Source organism: Propithecus coquereli, unplaced genomic scaffold (assembly GCF_000956105.1).
Source record: "Propithecus coquereli isolate 6110/MARCELLA unplaced genomic scaffold, Pcoq_1.0 Scaffold294, whole genome shotgun sequence".
NCBI classification, from domain to species: Eukaryota; Metazoa; Chordata; class Mammalia; order Primates; family Indriidae; genus Propithecus; species Propithecus coquereli.
Genome location: NW_012148552.1, coordinates 3,748,238 through 3,773,255, shown reverse-complemented (window position 1 = coordinate 3,773,255; position 25,018 = coordinate 3,748,238). Strand labels below are relative to the sequence as shown.

General features: G+C 48.7%; 1 protein-coding gene across 1 annotated transcript in view; it reads left to right on the top strand.

The window, feature by feature from the left end:
* Nucleotides 1-25,018, top strand: part of MOV10L1 (Mov10 RISC complex RNA helicase like 1) — a 72,998-nt gene that overhangs the window by 23,848 nt on the left and 24,132 nt on the right. The window contains exons 3-12 of the mRNA XM_012648740.1: nt 1,423-1,535; nt 2,128-2,315; nt 4,485-4,628; nt 4,898-5,139; nt 5,684-5,816; nt 7,557-7,751; nt 10,270-10,384; nt 17,331-17,508; nt 17,972-18,042; nt 21,701-21,792. Coding sequence (XP_012504194.1) covers nt 1,423-1,535; nt 2,128-2,315; nt 4,485-4,628; nt 4,898-5,139; nt 5,684-5,816; nt 7,557-7,751; nt 10,270-10,384; nt 17,331-17,508; nt 17,972-18,042; nt 21,701-21,792 — 1,471 coding nt within the window. The remainder of the gene's footprint in view (nt 1-1,422; nt 1,536-2,127; nt 2,316-4,484; nt 4,629-4,897; nt 5,140-5,683; nt 5,817-7,556; nt 7,752-10,269; nt 10,385-17,330; nt 17,509-17,971; nt 18,043-21,700; nt 21,793-25,018) is intronic.

Below are 25,018 nucleotides of genomic sequence, written 5' to 3'. Positions count from 1 at the left end.
AGGGACCATGTATGTGTCAGTCAGTTCCAAGTTCGTTCCTGCTTCACGGGTTTCTTAATATGTGGGTGTCTTATTTGAATTGTGGTGCTTTATTCTGTCAAAATCATGTTACCGCTGTGAAAACAACTACTTTTATCTCCTGGAGTGGATTTTTAAACTGAATTTACAGTAGTAGTCACAATAAGATCAGATATTTCTCCTTTAAAACAGTGCTCTGAACTCTTTATTTTAATTCCGTGATTCTGATGGAAAAAAATCAGTTATTTCAGTTTGTTTACTTGGCTTTTTCTTTAAAGTAACAGTTTATAGAACTAGCACATTAACCATTCCACTTCACTTTTCATGTATGCCCAGGAAAATATGGAATAAAAAATTATCAAAATTATGGTAAATAATTATGTGATAAATGAAGGTGTGGTTTACACACACTGTATCTCTACAGTTGTACCTGTCTTCATAAAGTACCAGCTGACCCTGAGGTCAGTGCTCTGCCGGATCTGTCTCCTGTTTTCAGACAGTCCTGGGTTTAACGTCGATGTCAGCAAATGCGTGGGCTCGGTTACCTGTTCATAACTACCTTTCTTGAGAAACAAACTCAGTATTCAGTTACATACGTTTATTTGTCGAGCTTATTACTTGCTATTTCAAAGTAACAAGAAGGCTGTAGCTAGCTGTCACTTTATACCTTGCCCCATACCAGAGCTGTGCAGATGTGCTCTCTGCTCTGTCCGGACAGCTCAGCCACTTCACGTTGCTGAACCTGCAGTTTCCCACCAGCCCTGCCCGCTGGGGGGCCGGTGGCATCTCGTATCCCGCAGGCCATGGCTCGCCAAGGGGCTGGCTGGGGCATCAGTGCTTCTCCACACCTGAGCCAGGACGCCTGTGTGCACGTCCCTCTGTCACCAGGCTCCCTGCATGTGTCCCCGGCAGGGCGGGATGCCAGCACTGTGTCAGGGAAAGGGGGAATGGCAGTGCCACCTGCCTCTTGCATGTGTGTTAGTCGACCTGCGCACCACGTGTGCACCACGTGTGCACCTGGACCTTCTAGAATCTGGAGTCTCCAGCTCATTTTACTGCAGTGGTTAATAATAGTACTTTGAGGCTTTTTTAATTGCAAAGTATGGGGAATATGCTAAACAAATGAGACCTGATATGAGAGTTGTCTTTCTGGGTTCCCCTGCCTTCCACGGCAGGCTGGGGACGGCAAGGCTGTGGAACGGTTGTCTGCATTGTTCTCCGTTACATTTAACTGGCTAAATCTAGAAGAGAATAAGGTTGATAAACTGGTTTCTCACCCTGGTAGAAAGTGCTTTTTAAAAAGTTCAGACATAGCTGAGCTATGACAGAAGTGACTTCAGTGTATCACGACTCGAGAGTAAGTTATGTGCTCTAACACTGCTCGGTTTGCTCCTGGCCACTCAGGTTTCCAGCCCTGCAAGGGAGACTGGGTGGAGGCTGAGTACTGGATCCGGCCCGGCACGTGGAGCAGCGAGGCCGTGTCCGTGAAGCCGCTGAGGTACAAGCGCGTGGACAAGGTAGCGTGGCGACGAGCGGTTCTTCCCGTGGTTCTACGAGACCGGCTGTCGGGGATAATTTTCATGGCCCAGGATTTTCCTGGATGTGTTGGGAAGCAGAGATAAAGTTTAGTCTTGGCCAAAGAGGAGCCCGTTTTCTTACTGAAATGTTTTGTTTCCTTAAGGAAGTAGAGGCTAACGTAGAGTGCTGGCAGGATTAAGTCCACACTTAAGTGTTCTAAGGAGAAAGGCGTGTGTCGGAACTGGAGAAAGTGGGGCGGGAGGTGGGATGTGAGCCTCCTGGTAGCGGCTGATGTGGTTTGGGGAGAGGAGACTGGGAGCGAGGGGGGTGTTTGCATGAGGGGCACCAGCGTGGCTGTGCTGTAGCCCTCGACACAGCCCCTTCCGGCCCCTCAGCCCTAGCGCCAGGGCACCTTCCCGTGTGTGTCACCCTGCGGGTGTGGGTTCTCTGGAGAGCAGGGCTCCACCCCAGAGACCCAGCCTTGTCTGGGCCTTGGGGCGCTGGGCAGGCTGACACAGGGGCGTGCCTGCAGAGCTCACCAGGCACCTGCAGCACGTGCTTTTCCCTGACGTCCGGTCGCTGTGCCCACAGGTCTGCATCTCCAGCCTCTGTGGCAGGAACGGGGTGATGGAGGACAGCATCTTCTTCTCCTTGGACTCTCTGAAACTGCCAGACGGGTATATTCCCCGGAGAGGCGACGTCGTCAACACGGTGGTAGTGGAGAGCAGCCAGTCGTGCTACATCTGGAGGGCACTTTGTATAACCCCGGTGAAAAGGCGGTAATAAGAAAATGCTTTTCTTCTTTGGGAGGGAAAGGCTTGATTTAAGTGTATTCTGAAGAGTTACTTTAATAAGCTAGAAGAGGAGACATGCAGGTCCTGAGTCGTGGTTAGAAGAAGCCTTCTGGAGGTCGACCGAAGGTAGTGTTCGAGGGTCTCTCTTCATCCTTATGTTGGTGATTGATATTTTTGGTAGATTTTTATGTCTTTTGTTCCTTCACATTTTGGCATTTTTAAAAACACATTGAACATTAAAATTATTCATGTGCCATATCTGTGCTGCAGGGACACGCCTCCTACGCATGAGTCCGTAGAGCGTGATGGGGCATCCCCGAGCCCCTGTGCACACAGCAGCCGCAGGCCCCACCCCCTTCCCCACCTGCCTTTTCTCCTCCTCATTCACCACCAGTGAGCCACTCGCCCGTTTCCTTCTTTATGCTGTTGTTGTCTCACCCCCTCAGTAGCATGTGGGTTCTGTGTAGGGAAGGTGTTTGCTTTCCTCAGCCACCTCGGTGTCCGGGTGAAGACAGGCAGCCCGCGTGTGACCCAGGTGACAGGTGTGTGCAGACAGTGGGTGCCAGAACAGTGCTGCTGGGCAGGACACAGGACGGCTTGGCCTGCAAGGATCCTGCAGCCAGCCCTCATCCTGCTGGCAGATGCTCGTTTGGCCACTCAGTGCCTGGGTCCCCTTCCCCACGAGACCCTGCTTTGCTTTTGGAAAGTGCCTTGGAGCAGGGAAGCCAGACACATGGCCCTCACCTGCTCTCTGCACTGAAGGGCCACAGGAGTTCTGCCTTCAGCCCCATCTGCCAAGCCTGGTGTTGCCAGGAGGTAAGAGAGGCCCAGGCGTGCTGGGAACCTTCTCCTGTGTCAGCATCGGGAAGAGGCTGTGAATCCCCGTCTTGCATGGGGCTGGAAGCAAGGGCCCCGCGGTGTGGCCGTGGGCCGAGACTGCAGCATTCTTCGGTGGTGCGGTAGCGTGAACCACGTGCCACTTTAAGGAAGCACCCATGTCGTTAAACACACGCGTTCCTGACTCTTCTCTTTAGCCCAGAAATGATTGAAAAAGACCTGTTTGTGCCCAGCAGCCTTTCTGTGCTCTTCATCCTGGTCAGGCCTCCCCACCATGGGGAGAAGCTGTGGGGCGGAAGCCAGGGAAGCACTGTCTGCTCCTAGGCTTGCAGCCCCCATGCGGACCAGCCTGCTCCCCTGCACCCCTGACCCGGTGTCTGACCCATGGCACAAAGCAGATGGCGCAGAGTGAGCTTCTGCAGCCCTCCCAGACCCTGCGCCTCCTGGGGTCTTCCCAGGAACTAAGCAGCCTGTTCTGTGGGTGGGTGAGTCACAAACCTGGCAGTAACTTCCTTCCTCCTTCAAAGTCCTCTCCCCCCGCATCTGCTAGCAGAAGTTGTCAGCTGACGGCAAGGGTCTGACTGCTCCTTGTGCTCCTGCCCCTGCCCAGGAGCTCCAGGGAGGGGGTTATGTGTGCACCTGGTTGTGTGGGCCCCTTTGGAGGAGAACAGAGGGCTGGGCAAGTGCCAGCCCAAGGGGTGCCGTCACCCCTGTGTGCTGGGAACCTCACGGGGTTGTGGGCAGGGCCAGGTTTGCGGGGCTCATCCTAGAGGCCCCGTGTTCCCAGTGGAGCCGTAGGAACAGGCTAACCTTCTGGGAGAGCTGGGGACAAGAGCGTGGACACCTGAGCCTGCTTCACAGTAGTGTCAGTAGGAGAAAGAGAGGTAAACGGGTCCGTTCTGAGGGGGCAGTAAAAGCTTCTTATTTTCCAAAGAGAAACTTCTCATCTGATCTCAAATATGTCAAAGCAGCAAAACTCTTTCTAAAGGCAAGTTTAGTAAGTTTTGTGCCTCCCTCCCCTGTAGCCTGGGAGAGAAAAGGGGTGACGGTATAGGAAGTGGGGAGCCGATGGGGTGGGGAGCACAGCCTGCAAGATGCCCGTGTTGCCCCGTTTTCTCTAGACTTCATGGGTTTGCAATATTCTTCGTTTAAGATGATTTTCCATCCTGCTGGAAACCGGGGCCTGCTGATCGCCGCCTGTAGTTGGGTGGCCTCTCCGTGGGGGTGGGAGTCTCTGCCCCTCCTCCTGCAGTCTGTCCTCTGGGCTGGGCGGGGCTGTGGCCTGCAGAGGGACGCCTCTCTCTGGGCTTTTTGCAGAGACGTAGCTGCTGTTGCTGAGGCAGCCAAGGAGTCCTACGGAGCCCTTTTGTTGAAGAACAAAGGGGATGTTGAAGTTACACAGATGACACATTTTGGAACATTAAAGGAAGGAGGAAGTAAAACTATGGTGATCTGGATTGAGTGAGTTTGCCACTTAAAAGTTCTAAATAATGTTATAGTAATATCCTTTAAACTATGATTTAAGAATTTCCGTAGAACCAGCCTTGCCCATTTTTTTCCTTTATGAAGATCTTTTCAAATATTTTCACCCCACAGTATCTATTTTATTTATTATATTCATAAAGGCATTTGCAGTTGCCATTTCCTAGACTGAACTTTGTGTTTTATGCTAACTGAATATCTTACCTTTAGAATCCTATCTGTAGTTATGGCTAATTTTCTTTCTCCAGGAATAAAGGAGACATTCCTCAAAACTTAGTCAGCTGTAAACTAGCTGGCTGGGACAAAGCTAGACAGTTCCGATTCCAGGTGCTGGATGAAGCCCAAGCATGCCCAGTGGTATCTTTTGTTTCTGTGCCTGAGAAGAAGAATTTATCAGATGAAAATATTAATTCGATAAATAGCTACCGAAAAAACAAAACCTGTCAGACACCAGAGAGTAGTTTGGTGGACAACAGAAACGACTCCCCAGGTAGACAGACGCTTCACTCTTAGCACGCGAGGTCGGGTGGGTGGAGGGAGCCTCAGGGCTGTGAACCAGACGCCCAGGCGAGTTGCGGGCAGAGGTGGGTGCCGTGGCCAGAACACCCCGGCCGCTGCAGTGCTTCCTGCTCTGAGCTCTGTGGTTTTGGGCCCTTCTCCTCTTGATGTTTCGGGGCTGGGAGAGGGACGGAAATAGCTATACCTAGAAGTGCTTCGTTCAGGTGGTGCCATTTCCCGCGTATTTCCACACCAGGGGAGGATGCTGTGGGGCGTCGCAGGGACTGCCTGGTGCGGCTGCTGCTCCGCCCCTCCCACTGCTGGCTGCTTTCTGTCTGTATTTTCTGTCCGCCACCACCTGAGGCTTTGCCCAGCGTTCAGTGTGCAGTCGAGCGTGAGAGAGAGTGTGTGTGTGTGTGTGTGTGTGTGTGTGTGTGTGTGCGCGCGCGCACATGCGCATTTCCACTGGGTGTGCTGGCACTGTGCGAGATAATTAGCTTTCTTGTCTGAGTTGGGATTTAAATTTCATTTCCCAGGTGACCGTCCCTGTGAAGGAGAGAGTGGAGGAAAAGGAGGCACGCCACCACAGCAGCAGGTGGCAGAGCCCGGGCCTGGGGTGCTTGTCCCTCCTGGGGGAAGAACCTCCGTGGTGGTTGTATGTGACGCAAAGTACGTGACTGGAGGTCTGGAGAGAGCCGCTGCGGGTGCATTTGCACCTTTTTCTTTTTAAGTTTCAACTGTGACACTTCTAGGTTGGGTGTCATAAAAAGTACTCATGAGTGTCTTGATGTGACAAAATCATAAGAAAAAACATTGATCAGAAAATGGGTACATGAGCTCTGCCCAGTTGAGCGGTGGATGCTGTGGCCCAGAGACATCCCCCGTGGGCCTCAGCACCCGACCCTCAACTTCATGGAGAAAATAGGGCGTCCGTGAGGCGTGTTCAGGCGTGAGGCCCCTCTGCTCTGAGCCCTGCTGTCCTTGGCCATCTTGGCCGCTCCTCCTCACTGCCTTCCTCACGAGCCCTGAGGCCTCCGTCCACTGCCATCCCTGCCCCAGGGCACCTCTTCTCTCCCTGGCAGGTTGGTCCCACCCAGCTGAGACCCGCTGGTCGCTGGTCCCTCTACTGGCTCTCCCCACGTCCCCGCACCATTTGAGCTGCTTGAAAGTGTGTGGTCAACTTCCAGATGGGCATTTGGGCTGCAGGTCTTCTTATTTCTCCTCCACATTTGCTAATTGTAAATTTTTTTAAATACTTAGATTAAATCACTGCCTTGTTTTAAGGCCATCAGATATCAAACTGTGGGTGACAATTAAGTATGTAGTCTAGGCCCGGCACGGTGGCTCACGCCTGTAATCCTAGCACTCTGGGAGGCCAAGGAGGGTGAATTGCTTGAGGTCAGGAGTTTGAGACCCCATCTCTACTAAAAATAGAAAAATTAGCCAAGCATGGTGGTGCACGCCTGTAGTCCCAGCTACTCAGGAGGCTGAGGCAGGAGGATCGCTTGAGCCCAGGAGTTGGAGATTGCTGTGAGCTAGGCTGACACCACGGCACTCTAGTGCAGGCTACAGAGCAAGGCTCTGTCTCAAAAAAAAAAAGGAAAAAGAAGTATGTAGTCTTCAATTGGCTGTGTGAGATGCAGCCAGCTTAAATGATTTTTTTTTAACGTTATGACAACCTAGAAATAGGCAAAGAAGCCGTGAGTGGGAGCCAAGCGTAGTGTGTACAGAGTAGCCCCAGCTACAGCACAGCAAGGAATTGGCAGAAAGCAAGGTAAAAATAGTGCATATTTTTGGCCATGTTATACAATTCTGATTTAAACTTGAGAATATTGAAAATGTTTTTCCTTTTCTTAAGTTTGACAATTACAGAAAAGACTATTTTAGGTGCTTAATTTTATCTTGAGAAAATATTACATTGCTTATTTTAGAAAGTCTCTTTTCTGTGTAAAAAGAATTGTTACAAACTAAGGATGGGCCAGGCTTGGTGGCTCACATCTGTAATCCCAGCACTTCGGGAGGCTGAGGTGAGAGGATCACTTGAGGCCAGAAATTCAACAGGCCTGAGCAACATAGCAAGACTCTGTCTCTGCAAAAAACAGAAAAATTATCAAGACATGGTGACATGTGCCTGGATTCCCAGCTACTCGGGAGGCGGAGGCAGGAGGATTGCTTGAGCCCAGGAGTGTGAGGCTGCAGTGAGCTGAGATGACACCACTGCACTCCAGCCTGAGTGACAGAGCAAGACCCTGTCTCAAAAAACAACAACCACCGAAAAAAAACCTAAGGAGGACCATTGTCTGAAAGCCCTGCGACTTTCCTTGTATGCCGAAAGGGAAATGATGTTGAATTTGCCTATCTTACTTATGACTGAAACTAAATTACCTTTTGTTTTGTTTTTTCCCAAAGAAATTCTGGCCGCTGCAAGGAGCTCCTTTTGCTCTGTTTTTCCAAGTTCCTAATTGGACGATACCTTGAAGTAAATGTTGTAAGTGGTGAGGAGTCACTAATAGCTGTCCGTGAGCCGTTTTCTTGGAAAAAGCCTAAAATTTCCCAGGTGTCAGCATCCACAAAAACTACAGTGGTCGTGACCACACAGCAAAGGTACAGCAGCTGTGTGTGTGGCTCTTGGTCTGGCGGCGTCATCTGTTAAGGGGAAGCAGATGGTGCTGGCGGGCGAGAGTCACCTCCCAGCTGGGGGAGGTGACACAGGAGGGAAAGCTGGGGTTTGAGCCTCCGTCCACGCAGCGTTTGGGGCCGGGGACGCATCTCCAGGGAAGTCTCACGGCCTCTGCTGCTGCCCAGTGACAGTGTGAAGTCCGAGGGAGGTGGTCTGCACCCCCCCAGGCCCCACTGTGCCCTGGCAAGTCTCAGGGCCGCTCTCTGAGCAGGATGGGGTTTGTGCTCAGCCACCTCCAGTGTTGCTCGTGTGGCGGCAGCAGGAGCGCTTGGTCCCTTAAAGCCTGTTGAAGATGTGGTCCCATTTACGAATGACTCTGAAGAAGGCAGCGTGTGGTCTCCTAGTGCCCCGTGGCTGGGAACCTGGGGCTGCCCAGGTTTTAACTGGGGTGTAGACTCTGGGAAGTACTCAGGTCCACATTTTCTCTTCTGCAGTAATAAAACCAAAAAGCTCTGAAAAGCAGACTTTTTTTAAGTTTGGTGCCAGAAAATCCAGCCTGTCAGCCTGTGAGGGTGGTCAGAAACTTTGTCCCACGTGACGTGAGCAGTCACCCATTAGCAGTAGTACTGATGGGTGTGAGCTCTGGTGCTGCCCAGAGCCCACTGAGGGTGAGATGTTTTATTTCTCTAATGTTGGAGAACTTTGAATTTCAAACCACGTGTTGGCCAAGTAACAGTTTAAGATGAGGAATTATGGATGTCTGCTAAATTTCAGGCTGAAGGAAAAATCTTTTAGCAAAGGAGAATATTGTGTGGTTGTTTACCTTTGGAGTTAGACTGTACGAATCATGGCACGACCACCAGGAAGCTGTGTGACCTTGGGCAAGTGTCTTAACCTCTCTGAGCCCTTATTTGCATTTGTAAAATGATAATTGCTACGGCTCGAGGTTTGAGAATTAAATGAGGAAAGGCATGTCAAATGCAGTTTCCTGACAGAGCAGTCACTCCGCAAGTAGCACTGATCCCTGGTGACATGGAGGAGGGGCGCCCAGTAGGAATGGAGCCCAGAAGGAGGGCAGGAAGCACCGAGGCTGCTGCTAAAGCAGCAGGGTCAGGAGACTTTGAGAGCCCGTGGTTCTCATGTAGTGGTGCACCAAACAGCTTAACTAGGCTTAACTAGAAGAGGAAAAAATATAGACCAACAGCCACATTTTATTTTAACTCCGGTCAGTTATTTCCCTTTGAACATTAATGCATCGTCACTGCCCAGGAGCGTCTCTAGGACGCCGCTTCCTGCCAGTCAGGTTGGCTGGAAGGCCAGCTGTTTGGCGCTGCCCACGCAGGTGCCCTGCGACGTGGCCCTGGCCTCACAGGCCCTGCACGTCCTGCTGAGACCTCGCCAGGCAGCTCCAGTCTCAGTCCTGCTCTCTTCTTACGCAGTAGGGTGTGTGCACCTAGCAGAGCTGCGCTGGGGGCCCTCCGCGTCCAGTCTTGTCGCTCCAGCTCTCCTGGCCACGTGGTTAGGCTGGCCACCTGCCTGAATGTGCGGTGTCTCGCTCATATCAGCAACCCAGACTTCACCCCCACTGCTGAGGGCCCACTGACTTCCACGTGCTACTGTGACTCTCGCCACAGACTTTGGGGAGAAGACACCTCCGTGTCTTCCTGTAGGGCTGAGCTAAAGGCACCCAAATGTGCGGTGACAGCTGAAGGAATAGGAGGTCGGTTGCCCTGTCCCCTCTCTCCACTCGGACACATGGAAACGAGAGTCGGGAGGGACCCGGAGAAAGGGCCTGATGCCTTTCTTCACGGGGTTCAGGTTCACCCGACCTCCCTCTGACTTTGAGCTTCCCTGTGCTCTCCCGGTGCCTCTTCTCCCATTTTCCTCCTTTTTGTCACTCCTGTTGTGCTGTTGGACTTGTCCAGCAGCAGTGGTGTCCTTCATCCTCCTGACGGCAGGATTTTGGTGACCCCAACAGCCATTTCTAGAGAAAGGCGGAAGCTTGAGGGTGAAACTGAATTTCCCCAGAGAAATTACAGGCTGAGAAACAAAAGAAAAGCAAATCGAAGGCAGGAGCCAAACAGAGCAACCTCCAGATGTGTTCTTCACAGTGATAGCATGGGCATAGTGTCTAACACTCACGTCCTTTTTTCAAAGTACAGTAGGAAAAGTTTAGCGAATTAGAAGGTTAAAGCCAACCGCTCACGAATTCACTGGTTCCAGGAGGTTCCCGGGGCTCCAGCCCTGTTGTCCTGCAGCCAGAGCAGCTGTGCCTGCCTCTGTTGGCAGGTGCTTCTCTGCGGGAGCTGGCGGGAGAAAGGGTCCCAAAGCTGAAAAACGAGTGCGAACTACGCAGGCCAGTTATTCGTATGTCAGTTATTTTCAGTGAGTGAATGAACGTTGGTCTTTCTAAAACAGAAAAGGCTAAGTAAAAATGTGATGTGTAGTATAAAATGACTGGCAATTAAGAATTGTTTTTAACTTCAGAATTTATTTTTTAAGGAATTCAAGACGACAACTTCCCAGTTTTCTTCCACAGTATCCGATACCAGATAGACTTAAAAAATGTGTGGAACAAAAAATTGACATCCTGACTTTTCAGCCATTACTTGCCGAGGTAGGAGAACTGATGCTGTGTGGAATGTTTACCTCCTCACCACTCTGGAGTTGTTTCTGGCAAAAGCGGGAGGAGCCCTTCTCGGGCTCAGACTTCACCTTGGCTCGATTTCCACACAGGTGGCTGGGGTTTCAGGCGAGAGGCACCTCTGCCGTGCCCACGGCAGTGCCAGGAGGCCGTACCGAGTCGTGCACCAGGGCTGCAGGGGGCCAGGACAGAAGGGGGACACCTCTGCCACCAGCCCAACCTCTCTCCCCCAGACCAGGCGGCCTTTGTTAGGGCGAGAGGTGTCCACTCTCTTGACCGCTTCCCCTCATGACAGAACTCCAGCTCAGAGCAGGCGGGAATCTGCTCTGAGAAGAGGAGCTGAGAAAAGAAGGGCTCTCTCAATGAGACCTGGCACAGCACCGGCTAGCGGTGAAACGCGGGCCCCTCCTGAAGGTCGAGAGCAAGGCCGAGAGGTCAGCGTCATGCAGGTGACGGCCTTTGCCAGAACATTCTCTCCTCACCTCCCCTGCCCTGTGCTGCTGCTGTGTTGTGACGCGTGCGGATGACGTGTTCATTCACAGAGGCCTTGCCCAAGCCTGTCCGCTGTCCTCGTGGAGGCCGAGGCCAGGGGAAGGGGTGGGACCACCCGAAGAGTGTGGGGTGTGGGCTGAGGGCAAGGAGGGGCCGTGCTGCAGCTGCAGGCAGGGGACGGGACGAGAGGAGCCCTGCACACCCACCTGTGTGGAGGACGGCACATCTGAGTGCAGTGGCTGGAGAAGGAAGGTCCAGGAAGGAAAAAGTCTGTTAAGTTTGGCAGAGGAAAAACATTACCCCATCTCCAGGCAATTTTCTATAGGGTCTGGAGGTATTCTGAGAGCCTCCCGCTAAATTGGGGTTCCAGCACCAGAGCGCTGGCAGCCCTGCCCTCCCGGGGAGTGCAGGGGGCAGCACGTGGTGTCCACGGTGTGCCTGCCGGGACGTCCTCCCTTCACCTGGCGGGTGGCCTGGTACGTGGTTGTCCAGCCTATGACCCGGGGGTCTCTCTGATGGGAAACTTGTTTACGCTGGCAGATGCCTGTTGACCTAAAAGGAAGAGGCTGAGGCACAAAATATAATGTAACGAGTTTACTTGAGCCAGAGTGAGGACAGCCGCGTGGAGACTCAGACCCAAGTCACCTTAAATGTGAGCTCCCTTTGGCCTTGGTTACAAACAGGTTTGTAAGTCAAAAAAGAGACACAGGGAGTGGGCCGATACGAAGTTGTTTGTCTAGAATTCTCGTTGGTTTACAGAAATAACATTGATTAGCAATTGGCTGTGCATCGTTAGGCTATAGGGCTTGGGTTGTAGTGTCTGGTGTAGCATTATTAGGTTAATTGGCAGCTACTGTGGCAATTGCAAGCCGTTTTGAGAGATGAATGCCTAGCTCAAGGAGGGTAGTGTTTTAATGTCTTTCTGGGCCTGATAATTTTAAAGGACTCACCTTTCTCAGGTAAAAGTTATTTTCTTTTCTCATGCCCTGTGGCTGCTATCTGACCCTGTCCAGTTGTTGCTTGTCTGACCATCACTCTGGCGTGGGGAGCCTGGCTGGGGCAGCCCCTGGTTCTTCAGACAGAAGCACAAGTTCAGTGCACAGTAGGAGGTGTGTTCGGGGGTTTATCGCTGACGGATCCTGGGCGGGCGGGCAGTCCTCTGTCCCCAGGTCACTGTGCGTTCTCAGGCAAATGCCTGAATTGTCCGTTTAGGAAATGGCAGGAAAGCGGGGAGCCCAGTCTGCTGGGCTGGAGAGAGCCCTCCATTCTCGTCTCTTTACACTGGCTTAAGCCGTTTGAGGATCACGTCCCACTTCTCATGGAACACGCCGCTGCTGTGTCACTCGCGTCACACACACACACAAACACACACACACACACACACACACACTGTCTCTCTCTCTCATCCTCACACTCACACACTCTGGATGGACCTTCACTGACGTGCATTGTCCCCCAGGGTCTGTAGTTCACTTCAGGCTCACTCGGTGGCATGCAGTGACACGCACGCACCATGGTGGTGTTGCGCAGAACACATTCACTACCCCGAACATCCTCTGTGCTCTAACCGTTCGTCCCGCCCTCCCCCAGTCCCCTGGCTCCCCCTGATCTCTCTGCTGTCTCCATGGTCTTCCTTTTCCAGAGTGGCAGAGTCAGAGCCACACAGTGAGTAGCCTTTCAGATGGCTGCTCTCACTCGGTGACGTGCACTTAAGGTTCCCCTGTCTCTCCACGGCTTGACAGCTCACTGATTCTTAGTGCTGAGTAACACTGCATGGTCTGGATGTGCCACAGTGTGTCACTTCACTTCCTGAAGGACGTCTTGCTTGCTTTCAAGTTTCAGCAGTTGTGAATAAAAACTGCTATGAACGTGTGTGCATGTTGTTTGTTTAATTATAGTCTTATTGTAGTAAAACATGCTTAAACATAAAATTTACCGTCTTATTCCTATTTAAGTACACAGTAGTATTACATACATTGCTAATGTTGTGCAGCCATCACCACTGTCCGTCTCGGAACCCAGAAACCCTGCCCCCATTGAACACTGACTCCCCACTTCTCCTCCCCCAAGCCATGGAAACCACAATTCTGCTTTGTCTTTATTATTTTTACTACTCTAGGAAGCTCATAGAAGTGGAATCATACAGCATTTGTCCTTCTGTGACTGGCTTACCTCACTTCAAATAACGTCCTCAAAGTTCATCCATGTTGTAGCATATTGCCCCATTTCCCTCCTTTGTAAGGCAAATATAATGTTGCCGCTGCATGTGTAGACCACACATTGATGGGTGATCTACAGGTACAAACCAATAAAGGAATAAAAAAATATATATATATTTAAAAAATATATATATGTGTGTGTATATATCATTTCACTGCTGGGTATACCTGTAGTCCCAGCTACTCAGGAGGCTGAGATGGGAGGATCCCTTGAGCAGAGGAGTTTGAGACCAGCCTGGGTAACATAGCAAGAGCTCATTGCTCAAAAAAAAAAAAGAAAGAAAGAAAGGCAGAAATCATGTGACCATATATTGGAGTGTTTATTTCTGGCATCTCTATTCTGTTGATCTATATGTTTATGCCAGTACCACACTGTTTTGATTACTGTAGCTTTGTAGGAAATTTTAAAATTAGAAAATGTGAGTCACTCCAGCTTTGTTGTTTTGCAAGATTTTTTTAGCTATTTGTGCTCTTCTGTATGAATTTTATAATGGGCTTTTGTATTTCTTCTTCAAATAACTTTTCAATTTCAAATTTCTTTTTCAGTGACTTTCCAAAAGTCATTAGAATTTTGATGGGAATTGCACTGAATCTGTAGATCACTTTGGGTAGTATGGACATTTTAACAATATGAGTCTTCCTGTCTGTAAACATGAGATTATTTTCATATATTTATGTTTTCTTTAATTTCTTTAAGCAGTGTTTTATAGTTTTCACCGTACAAGTCTTTCACTTCTTTGTTTAAATTAATTCCTAAGTATTTTGTTCTTGTTGATGCTATTGTAAACAGAATTGCTTTCATACTTTGAGATAATTCGCTGTTAGTGTTTGCAAATTTTGTGTTTTGACTTTGTATCCTGCTACTTTGCTGAATTTATTCCAACAGTTTTTTGTGGACTCTAGGGTTTTCTACATCTGAAATCATTCCATCTGTAAACCGAGATAATTTTACTTCTTGCTTTCCAATTTGGACACCTTTCCTTTCTTTTTCTTGCCTAATTGCTCTGGCCAGGACTTCCAGAACTATGTTGAATACAAGTGGTGAGAGCAGGCATCTTTGCCCTGTTCTTAATCTTAGAGGAAAAGCTTTCAGTCTTTCACCATTGAGTATGTTTTTCACTGTGAGTTTTTCATATATGGCTTTTATCATATTGAGGTAGTTTTCTTGTATTCCTAGTTCAGTGTTTATCATGAAAGGATGTTGAATTTTGTCAAATGCTTTTTCTGCATCAGTGGAGATGATCATGCGGTTGTTTTTCTTTATTCTGTTAATGTATTACATTGATCAATTTTTGTATGTTGAACCATCCTTGCATTCTAGACATAAATCCCATTTGTTCATGGTGTGTAATCCTTTGAATAAATTTTATTGAATGCTTTTCCCGCATCTATTGAGATGATCGTATAGTTTCTGTTTTTAATTCTGTTAATGTATATCACATTTACTGATTTGCACATGTAGAACCATCCTTACATCCCTGGAATGAAACCCATTTGATCACAGTGAATTATCTTTTTGATGCGCTGTTGGATTTGGTTTGCTAGTATTTTGTTGAGGATTTTTACACCTGTGTTCATCAGAGATACTGGTCTGTAGTTTTCTTTGCCTGTAGTGTCTTTGTCTGGCTTTGGTATCAGGGTAATGCTGGCTTCATACAATAAGTCAGGGAGTGTTCCCTACTCTTTAATTTTTTGGAAATGTTTGGTAAAGATTGGTATGTTATTCTTTAAGTGTCTGGTAGAATTTATTCATGAAGCCATTTGATCTAGGGCTTTTATTTTTCAGGAGACTTTTGATTACTAATTTAATCTCCTTAGCAGTTACGTATCTATTCAGATTTTCTATTTTTTCATGGTTTAGTCTTGGTAGGTTTTGTGTTTCTAGGAATTTGTCTATTTTATCTAGGTGTTGGTGTACAACTGTTCATACTCTGTTATAATCCTTTTTATTTCAGTAGAATCTGTAGTAATGTCCTCACTTCCATTTCTGATTTTAGTAATTTGAGTCTTTTCTTTTTTTCTTCTAGTCAATCTAGCTAGAAGTTTATTGATTTTGTTGATCTTTTCATTTTCAGAGAACCAACTTTTGGTTTTACTGATTTTCTCTATAAATCTCTCTGATTTTCTCTGTAGTTCTCTCTTTTGTTTATCTCTGCTCTAATCTTTCTTTCCCTCCCTCTGGTAGCTTTGGGTTCGGGTTGTTCTTCCTGCACTAGTTCTATGCAGTGCTCGTGGCCGCGGGTCCCCCTCAGAGTGCTGCTGCCACTGCACCCGTAAGTCTTGGTGTGTTGTGCTTTTGTTTTCATTCACATCCTAGTACTTTCTAATTTCCCTTGTGATTTCTTCCTTTGCTTTAATTCTTCCTTCTTTTGCACATAATGTATGTTTGTTTCTAGCTGCTTTTAAGGTTTTTCTTTTTATCACTAGTTTTAAGAAATTTAATTTATAGTATGCTGTGGTTTAGTTTTTCTCTTCATATTGTGCTTGGGGGTCATTGGGATTCTTGGATGTGTGGGCTTATAGTTTTCCTCAAATCTGGAATTTCCATCCATCACGTCTTAAGGCGCACTCTCTGCCCCTGCCTTTCCGGGTCCTGTCAGGCCACTGCAGGCTGTCCCACAGCTCGCAGCGTGCTGCTCTTTTTTTCCAGTCTTCTTTCTTCCGTGTTGAGTTTTGGGTAGTTTGCATTGCTGTGTCTTCAAGTCCGCTAATTTTTTCTTTGCAGTGTGTGATCTCCAGTGTATTTCTGTCAGATGTTGTAGTTGTCATCTGTCCATGTTCCACTGGGTCTTTTTATACCTTCCTGGCCTTTTTATACCTTCCTGGTCTCTACTCTGCCCCCTCATCCCTCCACCTGGCTTGTGTCCTTCCTTGTCTGCCAGCTCTGCTTCTGTGTCTTCTCTGATTCTGGTTCTGGGTTCTGGTTCTGTTGGTAGCTTTTCCTCCTCATTATGGGTTGTAGTTTTCTCCTTCATCCAATGCCTGGTAATTTTCTTTGGATGCAAACATTCTGAATTTTACTGTGTTGGGTGCTGGCCTTTTTTTTCCTAAAAATATTTTTGAGCTTTGTTCTGGGACACAGTTAAGCTACTTAGAAACAGATGAGATGGGCTGTGTCGGGGTGGTGTGGCCACAAACAAAAACAAGTACATAGGTGTAAGCCTGGTATTTAAGCTTCGCTAGGCAGAACCAGAGTAACTTCATTTGGGGATTGTGCCCTTTTATTATAGCCTTCCTCCTTGGGCAGGTGGGGACCACGCCTTCCTTGGCCTGGTGTGAGCTCCGGGAACAGTCCCTCTAATCCGGTGGTTCTCACTGAGTGACCATTTTCCCTGCAGCAGACACTTCTGGCTGGCACGACTGGGTGAGGGGGTGTTACTAGCATCTAGTGGACAGAGACCAGGGATGCTGCGCAGACTGCAGCGCACAGGATGCCCCTGCCGCAGAGCCACCCAGCCCTGAGGGTCCCGAGGGGAGAGGCCCTGGTGGCACCCTCCAGTGGGTCTCCTGGTACAGTGTCATCTCATGCACGTGCTCAGGGCTGAGCTGATGGTTCAGAGAAGATCCTCTGATGCTCTCCAAGCCACTCTGTCTGTGCTGTCCTCTCTTCCCAGCACTTAGCTCCCTCGGCTGCCTCAGACCTCCAGTTCCTTCTCCTCAACTCAGGGACCACGTGGCTCCCTGGGTTCTCTGTGCTGTGGCCTGGAGACTCTGTCTAGATCTCAGCCGGGGTGGTCGTGGGCTTGTTTCCCCAATCTCAGGATCACTGTCCTAAACGGTTGTTTCCTACTTCTCTATTGTTTTTAAAATTATTCCCTGTAGGAAGGTAAATCTGGTCCTTCTTGCTCCATCTTGGCCGGACCTGGAAGTTCTGTACTTTTTCACATGTCTGTAGAGGCCAAACCCTGCCCTTTCCAGAATGAACTCGAAAGACCTGAGCAAGAACAAAAACAGGGGTGGTGGACAGGGGTGTGGGCAGCGCAGAGGGGAGCTGCCGGCTGGAGCCCCACAGGCCCCAGTTGAAGGCCCAGGAAACATGCGATTTCACTCAGAAACCCTGACCTTTAACCACCGTGCCTGGGGGTCTGTCTGTGCAATGCGAGCAGTTTGGACTTTCTGACTCCAGAGCTGCTGATTTCCTAGGTGTGGATCCATTTGATGTGTGGCTTCGCTCTCACTAACTTGCTAATGTTTGGGGTTTTTCCCAGCTTTTGAACATGTCAAATTACAAGGAGAAGTTTTCGACTTTGCTGTGGCTTGAGGAGATTCATGCAGAAATAGAACTGAAAGAGTACAACATGAGCGGTGTCACCCTGAAGAGAAATGGGGACTTACTGGTTTTGGAGGTCCCAGGGTTGGCTGAAAGCAGACCTTCTCTGTACGCAGGTATGTGCGCCATTGGGCATGTTTTCCTGGACAGACTGACAGACCACACTTAAGGAAAAGAATATTTTATTTTCTAACTGGGAACACTACAATCACGTTATCTCCTTTTTTTTCCTTTTTCTTTGGGTTAGAATTTCACTTAAAATGAGCAGGCCGGGCACAGTGGTTCAGCCTAAAATCCCAGCACTTCGTGAGGCCAAGGTAGAGGATCACTTGAGCCTGGGAGTTGAAAACCAGCCTAAGCAGCATAGTGAGACCTGTCTCTAAAAAAAAAAAAAAACTTGATCAGCAACCTTAGTACATCAAGCCTGTTTCTTTGTCACACTTAATTATTGTTACGCACTTGATCCCAGTAACATTTGTTTTATTCCAAGTCCTCAGTGTTGGATTTTATGGTAGAGCACAGCACAGGAATTTACGATTTTGTGTTAGTTTTACACATGGTAATATATTTTTTAACTAGGTGATAAACTGATTCTAAAAACTCAGGAGTACAATGGACATGTCATCGAATACATCGGCTATGTGACTGAGGTGAGAGGACTCTCTTAGTAAGAGTTAACGTTGGACTAACCCTCCAACCCGTCGCAAAGGTAAACGTCTGCCCACAGCACTCTCTTGAGCATTGGGTGTATTTTGGAAAATTTAAAGATAGGGTAAATCTTTAAATAATTTTTGATGCATAAAGGGAACTTAATATCTAAAGAAATGCTATCATTTTCAACCATGTAAAACATATTTAAAGTTCTGTTTAAGTCATGGTGTTTGCATTTAGTAAATTTGGGCATCTGAATGTATTCAGAAGAGTTAGCGCAGTGAAACCTCAGAAGGAAAGATACACGTGAGCGTTTACGGCTCTAATGTGTGTGCACAGGAAGCTCTGTCGGCTTAACCAGCGCCTGGGCTCCAGGTCACTCTGCGGGTGTCGTCTGTGACTCTGGGGCTGTTTTTTCCTGCTCACGTCCTGGTCCTGGCTCTGGGAACGATGCTGGGATCTGCACAACAAGGAGGACGCTTTCTCTGTGCATCAGAGGAGAGGAAGCACACACGTCACTTAATGTAGAAAATTAGAAGGGAAAATGCCAAACCCTTCACTCTGGAAGGGGAAAAGGGTTGAGAGAATAGCAGAGTCTGACAAGCCTTCGAAGAAGAGGCAACATCTGACCTTTGCCACTGCGTTTGTTCCATTCTGCACCTTGATTCAGGGTCCACTCCTTGATTCATGGAATGTGGCATTTTCCCAGAAGACAAAGTCCTTGTAGGGTTCAGAGATCTCCTAAGGACTCGTAAGACACGTGCTTTGCCCACCATTTGCTTCCAGCGTGGTGTGGAAGGTGGAAGATGACAGCAGTGGGACAGCAGGTGGGTTCCCCTGCGGGTTAGGGGAAGACCAGTGCAGGACGTTGCTGCAGGCAGGGGAGATTGAGTCTGCTTGAGGAGAGCTGGAGGTAGCATCTGAGATGGCCTTAAGCGACAAAAAGAATTTTGGTGGCTGAGACGGGCACGGAAGGTCGTTTCAGACAGTGCGAAGGACCCAGCAATGACATAGAGGCTGACGCCTTCATAGTTGAGAGTTTGACGTCCTCCTGTGGGCCAGCACAGTCAGTGACGTCACTTAGGATTTGACTGTGTGTGGGAAGCCTGTGTTGTCAGATTGGAGCAAGAGCAGCATTATTTTGAGAAGAGTGGGCAGCTCCCAGAATTGCCCCAGGGTGGGCAAGCCAGGCTTGGAGAACAGAGGTTGGGGCAATTTGCAAGGCAAATCACAGCAAAGAAGTACAAAGCCACAGGAGGGTGTGGCTCCCACCAGCCTCTGGCAGGAGATAAGGCAGCCAGCAGCGCTGCATCTCAGTGTCAGATGGTGATGCTGTGGCCGCCCTCAGAGGTCCTCCGTCCTTGTGCCTTAAGGCAACTGGATTCTGGCCAAAAGTCCAGAGTACCTGGTTGGCCATGTCGTGAGCTCCAGCCACAGCACAAGGGACGCTGGACACTTCCTGCGTTCTTAGTGAGAGGCTCACAGGAGCTTACAGCCCCAGTATCAAAAGGGGGTTCAGACTCTAGTAGCAAGGAAAAAAAGCATCTTTCTTGCATTAGAGTATCAGCATACCCCTTCCTTTTTATACTTAAACTTGTAAAGAACTTTTATAAGCTCCTCACTAAGACTCTGCACTTATCCACGTGCAGCAAATGTCCTCATTTCTCCCAAAGGTACGTCCACAGCCCTGTCATGCACCACCTCCAGGTCCCAAGTCTCAGGGGACATCTCTTCCTGGGCCGTGCACAGGGCTATCTGGACAGCCTGCAGCCGTGGACTCAATCCGAACGTTAACTGCTGCCAGTGCACACGGCATCTGAGAAGAGGGAAGGGGCATTATCAATAGTATATAAATAGGAAAGAAATTGATCCAGTTGATGGCGAGACCAGTGCTAAAATTTACAGTTTCCCTCCTTTCTGCCTGTTGCAGGCTCTCCAAATTCAGCAGCACTTCAGTTAGTTGAGGAAGTAGCAGCCCCCCGTTAAGGGTTGCACCCGTTTGTCCCGTGCCCGTGTTTCCCACAGGCTGTCACAAGGAACCAACCGGGGGAAGGGCAACCCCTCCCCCGGGGAAAAAAACAACCCGGGAACCCGAAGCCGGGGGCCCACCACCCTGCCAGCTCTGCGTAGCCCACTCTGGCTACTAACTAAGTTGGCGTGAGATGCCCAGAATGGCCAAATGACCCTCATGGCTTCCAAAGAGTGGACCAGTTCTGCCAAGCCAGGAAGCCCTGGGTACAAAAACCTCAAAAGAAGCAGAGTCAGGATTGCAGGGGTGAAGCACCCGCCCAGCTCCACCCTTGGTTCCTGGGCCTCACGGTCTGGCTGTGGGTAGACAGAACCACCCAGGGCGAATTCAGAGCTGATGCTGCAGTCACCCCAGCCTCGGGAGGGGTCAGGCCCCTGGAGATCCTTCAGTAGGACACCCCACTGTTACGAAGCCAGCTGCTCCAGAGTGATGGATTTCATGGAAAAGGTGGTGAATTCCTCAGGTCTCAGCCCGTCGCTGTACTTGGTTCCCTGTGATCTAGTTTCCTGGCTAGAGCGGTGGTGTGAGGAACCGCACTGGACAGAAGGCCCTCAGGAGGGCCCCATGGTGTGGCGGGCAGAGAAGACACATGTGGAATGAGTTGCTGTCCACCGAAGCCACGTTGCTCTCTCCCGTAACCGTTCACCAGGACACCAGCTGGCAGGGACAGTTCCTAGCGGGGCCTGCACCCACAAGGGCAAGGAGGCTCCTTTGGCCAGGCCCATGCTTGGCACTGACCCTGCCCCCAGGCCACGTCCATGAGGGCCTCGACGTCTGCCTGAGAGCAGACACCGCCATGCGTCTGCCCTGCGTGCTTGGTTCTTGCAGCTGCCCTCACGTGTTTCATGTTGTCTTATGCTTATCTTTGTCTTGCGGTTTTCCATTTCACATGTAGCATAAGTGCCGCAAATGGCCGCGATGGTGTGTGGGGTCCTTGGTGGCTATCTGCACTGACCCCACCCTGGTTTCTGTGTGTGCTTGGTGACCTCTGACCAGGGATTCGTCTTCATTTCTCTTGATGTCTGGAGGACCCAGGGACCTGTGCTGAGCTTGTTTCCTCCTCAGGAGACAGTAGGGCTCCTGCTGAGGAGGCAGGGGTGCTGCCCCCCAGGGCAGAACCACCCATCAGCTCTGCACTTGGATCTTGAGGCTCAGGTCCCAGCTTCCTGACTGTGCTGGCATCAGCCCTGGCCTCAGGAGACCACCTGCCTTAGTCACCTGAAAAAGAGTCTGAACTCTTTTTTCAGCTCGAAGTTTTCCTTCCTATTTTTCTTCCTATATGTCCTGAGAAATTTCCTTTCTTTCCTGCTTGTCCGGGAAGGAATGTGCAGAAGTGTTTCCTGCAGCATCTAGTCTCAGCTGGAGGGCTTCCCTGGAGCTCCCGCTCCGTGTGCTGTAACACTGGGAGGGGAAGTCTCTTCACCAAGGCTTTATCATAGCAGCTCCTCCTGTGTATAATTTGATACCATAATGAGTCGATCCTTTTCAACTAATTTTGCAGATATCAAATTTTAGCTCAAAGCTGTAGTATGAATTTTTCATGATGTGTTGCTGGATATAGATACAAGATTGTTCCAAGAAATCAAATGTAACGTTACGGAAGTTAAAATCATTTGTTCCTTTTTTAGATTCATGAAGAAGATGTAACTCTTAAACTTAATCCAGAATTCGAGCAAGCTTATAACTTTGAACCCATGGATGTGGAATTTACGTATAACAGGTAATGCTTTCAGCAAGTATTTGTTCAAAGTCTCTCCACCCTTGAGCTGATGGTTCTCAAGTCCTCGGTTGGACATCCCGCAGTGACGTGGCAGGTGCCCACAGGGCCTGCAACGTGGATGGAGGGTGGCTCCGTCCACCAGTGTTGCACGTCCCATGTGTATCTGTGTTGCCAGATATTTTTTGAGACATGAGGTGCTTCCATCTGCATGTTCATTCTTCTCTGCACCAGACCTTTGGTTCATGCCAGTCACCGGCAGCTGCGGCTACCCGACCTCGTTCAGTCAGTGGTTGTGGGAGGATCGCTGCTCCCCTCACCCCACTTCCCGTCCTCCACCGAACCCCAACCTGTTGACTAGAATTTTGGGTTTTTTCCCTTTTTTAAGAAATGGTTTGTGTCTATGTATACACACATACACATTCACGTGAGAAACGTATTCTTTAGTTCTAATTATTTTTAAGTTTATAAAAGGAATAACTTGTTACATATAGTTCCTAGGAGTTGCCTTTTTCACTAAACATTGTAACTGAGATTTCCCCGTTTACTGAGATTTCCCCGTTGTAGTCTGTAACTAGCGTTCATCTGTTTTTACCACTGCATTGTATGCAGTTGTGTGAATATCCACCCCTGTGTTTCTCTGTGATGAACATTTTCATTGTTTCCTGTTTTGTTTGTTTGTTGCTCTTATTAACGAGCTGCTGTGTGTATTTAGGGGTGGGATTGCTGGATTTGAGGTGAAATCTGTCTCGTTACGGTCTTGATTTACATTTCTGTGATTACTTAGAAGGTTGAGAATCTCCTTTGGTTGGCTATCAAGCATTCATCTTCTGGGAACTTGCTCATGTGTTTGGCCCTCTCTTTTATTGATTAACTTATCTAATTTTTATTATTTGTAGGAGTCCTTTCTGTATTCTTTCAGGTTTTTTGTTTTTTTTTTTTGGAGACAGGTTTGGTCTGTCGCTTAGGCTAGAGTGTAGTGGCGTCATTACAGCTAACTGCAACCTCCAACTCCTGGGCTCAAGCCATCCTCCTGCCTCAGCTGGGACTACAGGCACACACCACCACCCGCGGCTAATTTTTCTATTTTTTGGAAAGACGGGGTCTTGCTCAGGCTGGTCTCGAACTCCTGAGCTCAAGCGATCCTCCCGCCTCGGCCTCCCAGAGTGCTCGGATTACAGGTGTGAGGCACTGTACCTGGCCCCTGCTGTGTTCTTTATGCTAAAAACTATTCTCAGATGTATGTATCTTCTTCAGGTTTAGTACTTTTAGCTTTCTGTGAAATACCTTTTGACTAACAGAAGGCACTAATTTTAATGTGGTCAAATTTATTGAATTTTTTGGTTATAATAGTGCTTTTCCTGCCCTTTAGAGAAATCATTTAGGGTGTGGGCTGTTGCCAGACTGGAATGTGTTGTGGGTGAATGGACTGGAGAAGTGAAGAAATTGGTTGGTTCTTTTTTACGGTGTTTGTCTGTGAAAGCAGGGCGGGATGCAGAGGGAGAGATGTTCTTTGATTACTGAAGACGCACGTGAGGCCCAGGGAGTGCTGCTCAGGTGAGACGCAGCCTGCCGACAGCCAGCGACGGAGGTTCCGTGACTGGGAAGGAGAGGCTGCGGGCGGGTGGGCGTGTGAGGAGGTGGGCTCTGGACCACAGGCTGAAGCATCCTCGCTGTGATGCAGAGAGATTTGGAGCCGATTTATGGGCCTAAATTTCTAATGCCTGTTTCTACTCTGGAACGTGAAGCCATTCTAGTAGGTGAGAAGTGATAGTTCCTTGTGCTTTTAATTTGTATTTCTCCAGTGACCAATGATGTCGATCATCTTTGTATGTGCTTTTTTTTGCCAGTGGTACATAATTTTTGTTGACGTTGTTGACTCAGATAAATGACTGAGGCAAAAATATCAATCAGTGGAAGTTTATTAAGCCAAGATTTGGGGGGAAAGCATGAACCACAGACAAGCTGTAGCTATTTTTCCAAAGGAGAGGTTGGAACCTGCAGCATTTTAAAGGCAACAGAGAGAAGGGAAGCGGTGGGTGGCAGGGGGAGGCTTATGAGACAAAGTGGCTACATTCTTGTGAGGCCCAAGAAATGTACGTTTTACATAAAATAAGGGAGTGAAGATTAATTACGGAGATGCCTCTGGGTAGGTGGGAGAATGTCTGAGTCTGTCCTGTCTGCAGTTCTCTTACCTGTAAGATAAAGTTGTGATTCATTATTAGTGTGGAATCGGACAGGCTTTAGTTCCAGGTGCCGACATAGGTACAGTTCGCATGTCCCTGCTTATGGGAGGTCAGCAAGAAATTTCCTGAATTTGTGCATTTCATCCAGGTTGTCTAATTGACTTGCGTAAAGTTATTCACGATATTGCTTTATTATCCTTTTAATATCTGTAGTGATGTCACATTTCTTATTCCTAATATCGGTGATTTGCGTCTTCTCTTTTTGTGCCCTCATCAGCCTGGCTCCAGGTTTGTCAGTTTTATTGACCTTATCAAAGAATCCACCTCTGGCTTTATTGGTATTCTCTGATGTTTTTCTGTCCTCTGTTTCGTTGATCGTTGCTATGATCTTTATTATTTTAGATCTCCTGCTTATAGTAGGTTTCACTTGCTTTCCTTTTTCTGGTTTCTGATGGTCGAAGTTGCGGTCACTGATGGGAGGCCTTCTCTGCCAGCGCAGGTGTGCAGCGCTGGACCAGGTCCTATTGACAGAGCATCATAGGCTCCACAGCCGGTCTCCTGTTGCTAGACGTTGGGGTTCCCTGTGTTTTGCTGTTACAAACAGTGGAGCAATAAATGTTCTTATGTCTTCGTACAGTGATGCTAAACTATAAGGAGAATTGGCATCTTTGCAAGACTGAATCTTCCTCTGGAACACAGTTGGTACTTAGGAGAGTTTCTTTCTGTTCCTGGTCCTCCTCCAGAATTCTTGTTCACTGCCCTCTTAGTCCCCTAGTCGGTTTTTTTTTTTTTTCCATGCTTTCTATCTCTTTGTGTCTTTGTCTTGTTTTTTTGTTTGTTTGAGACGAGGTCTCCTTGTGTCACCCCAGCTGGCGTGCAGTGGTGCGATTGTAGCTCACAGCAGCCTCCAACTCCTGGGCTCAGGCGACCCTCCCCCCTCACAACTGGGACTACAGCAGCCATCACCCAGCCCAAGGTTACTTTTATGTTGACACAGTATTCGTAGTACTCCCTCACACTTCACAAGCTACACTTCTTTTTTC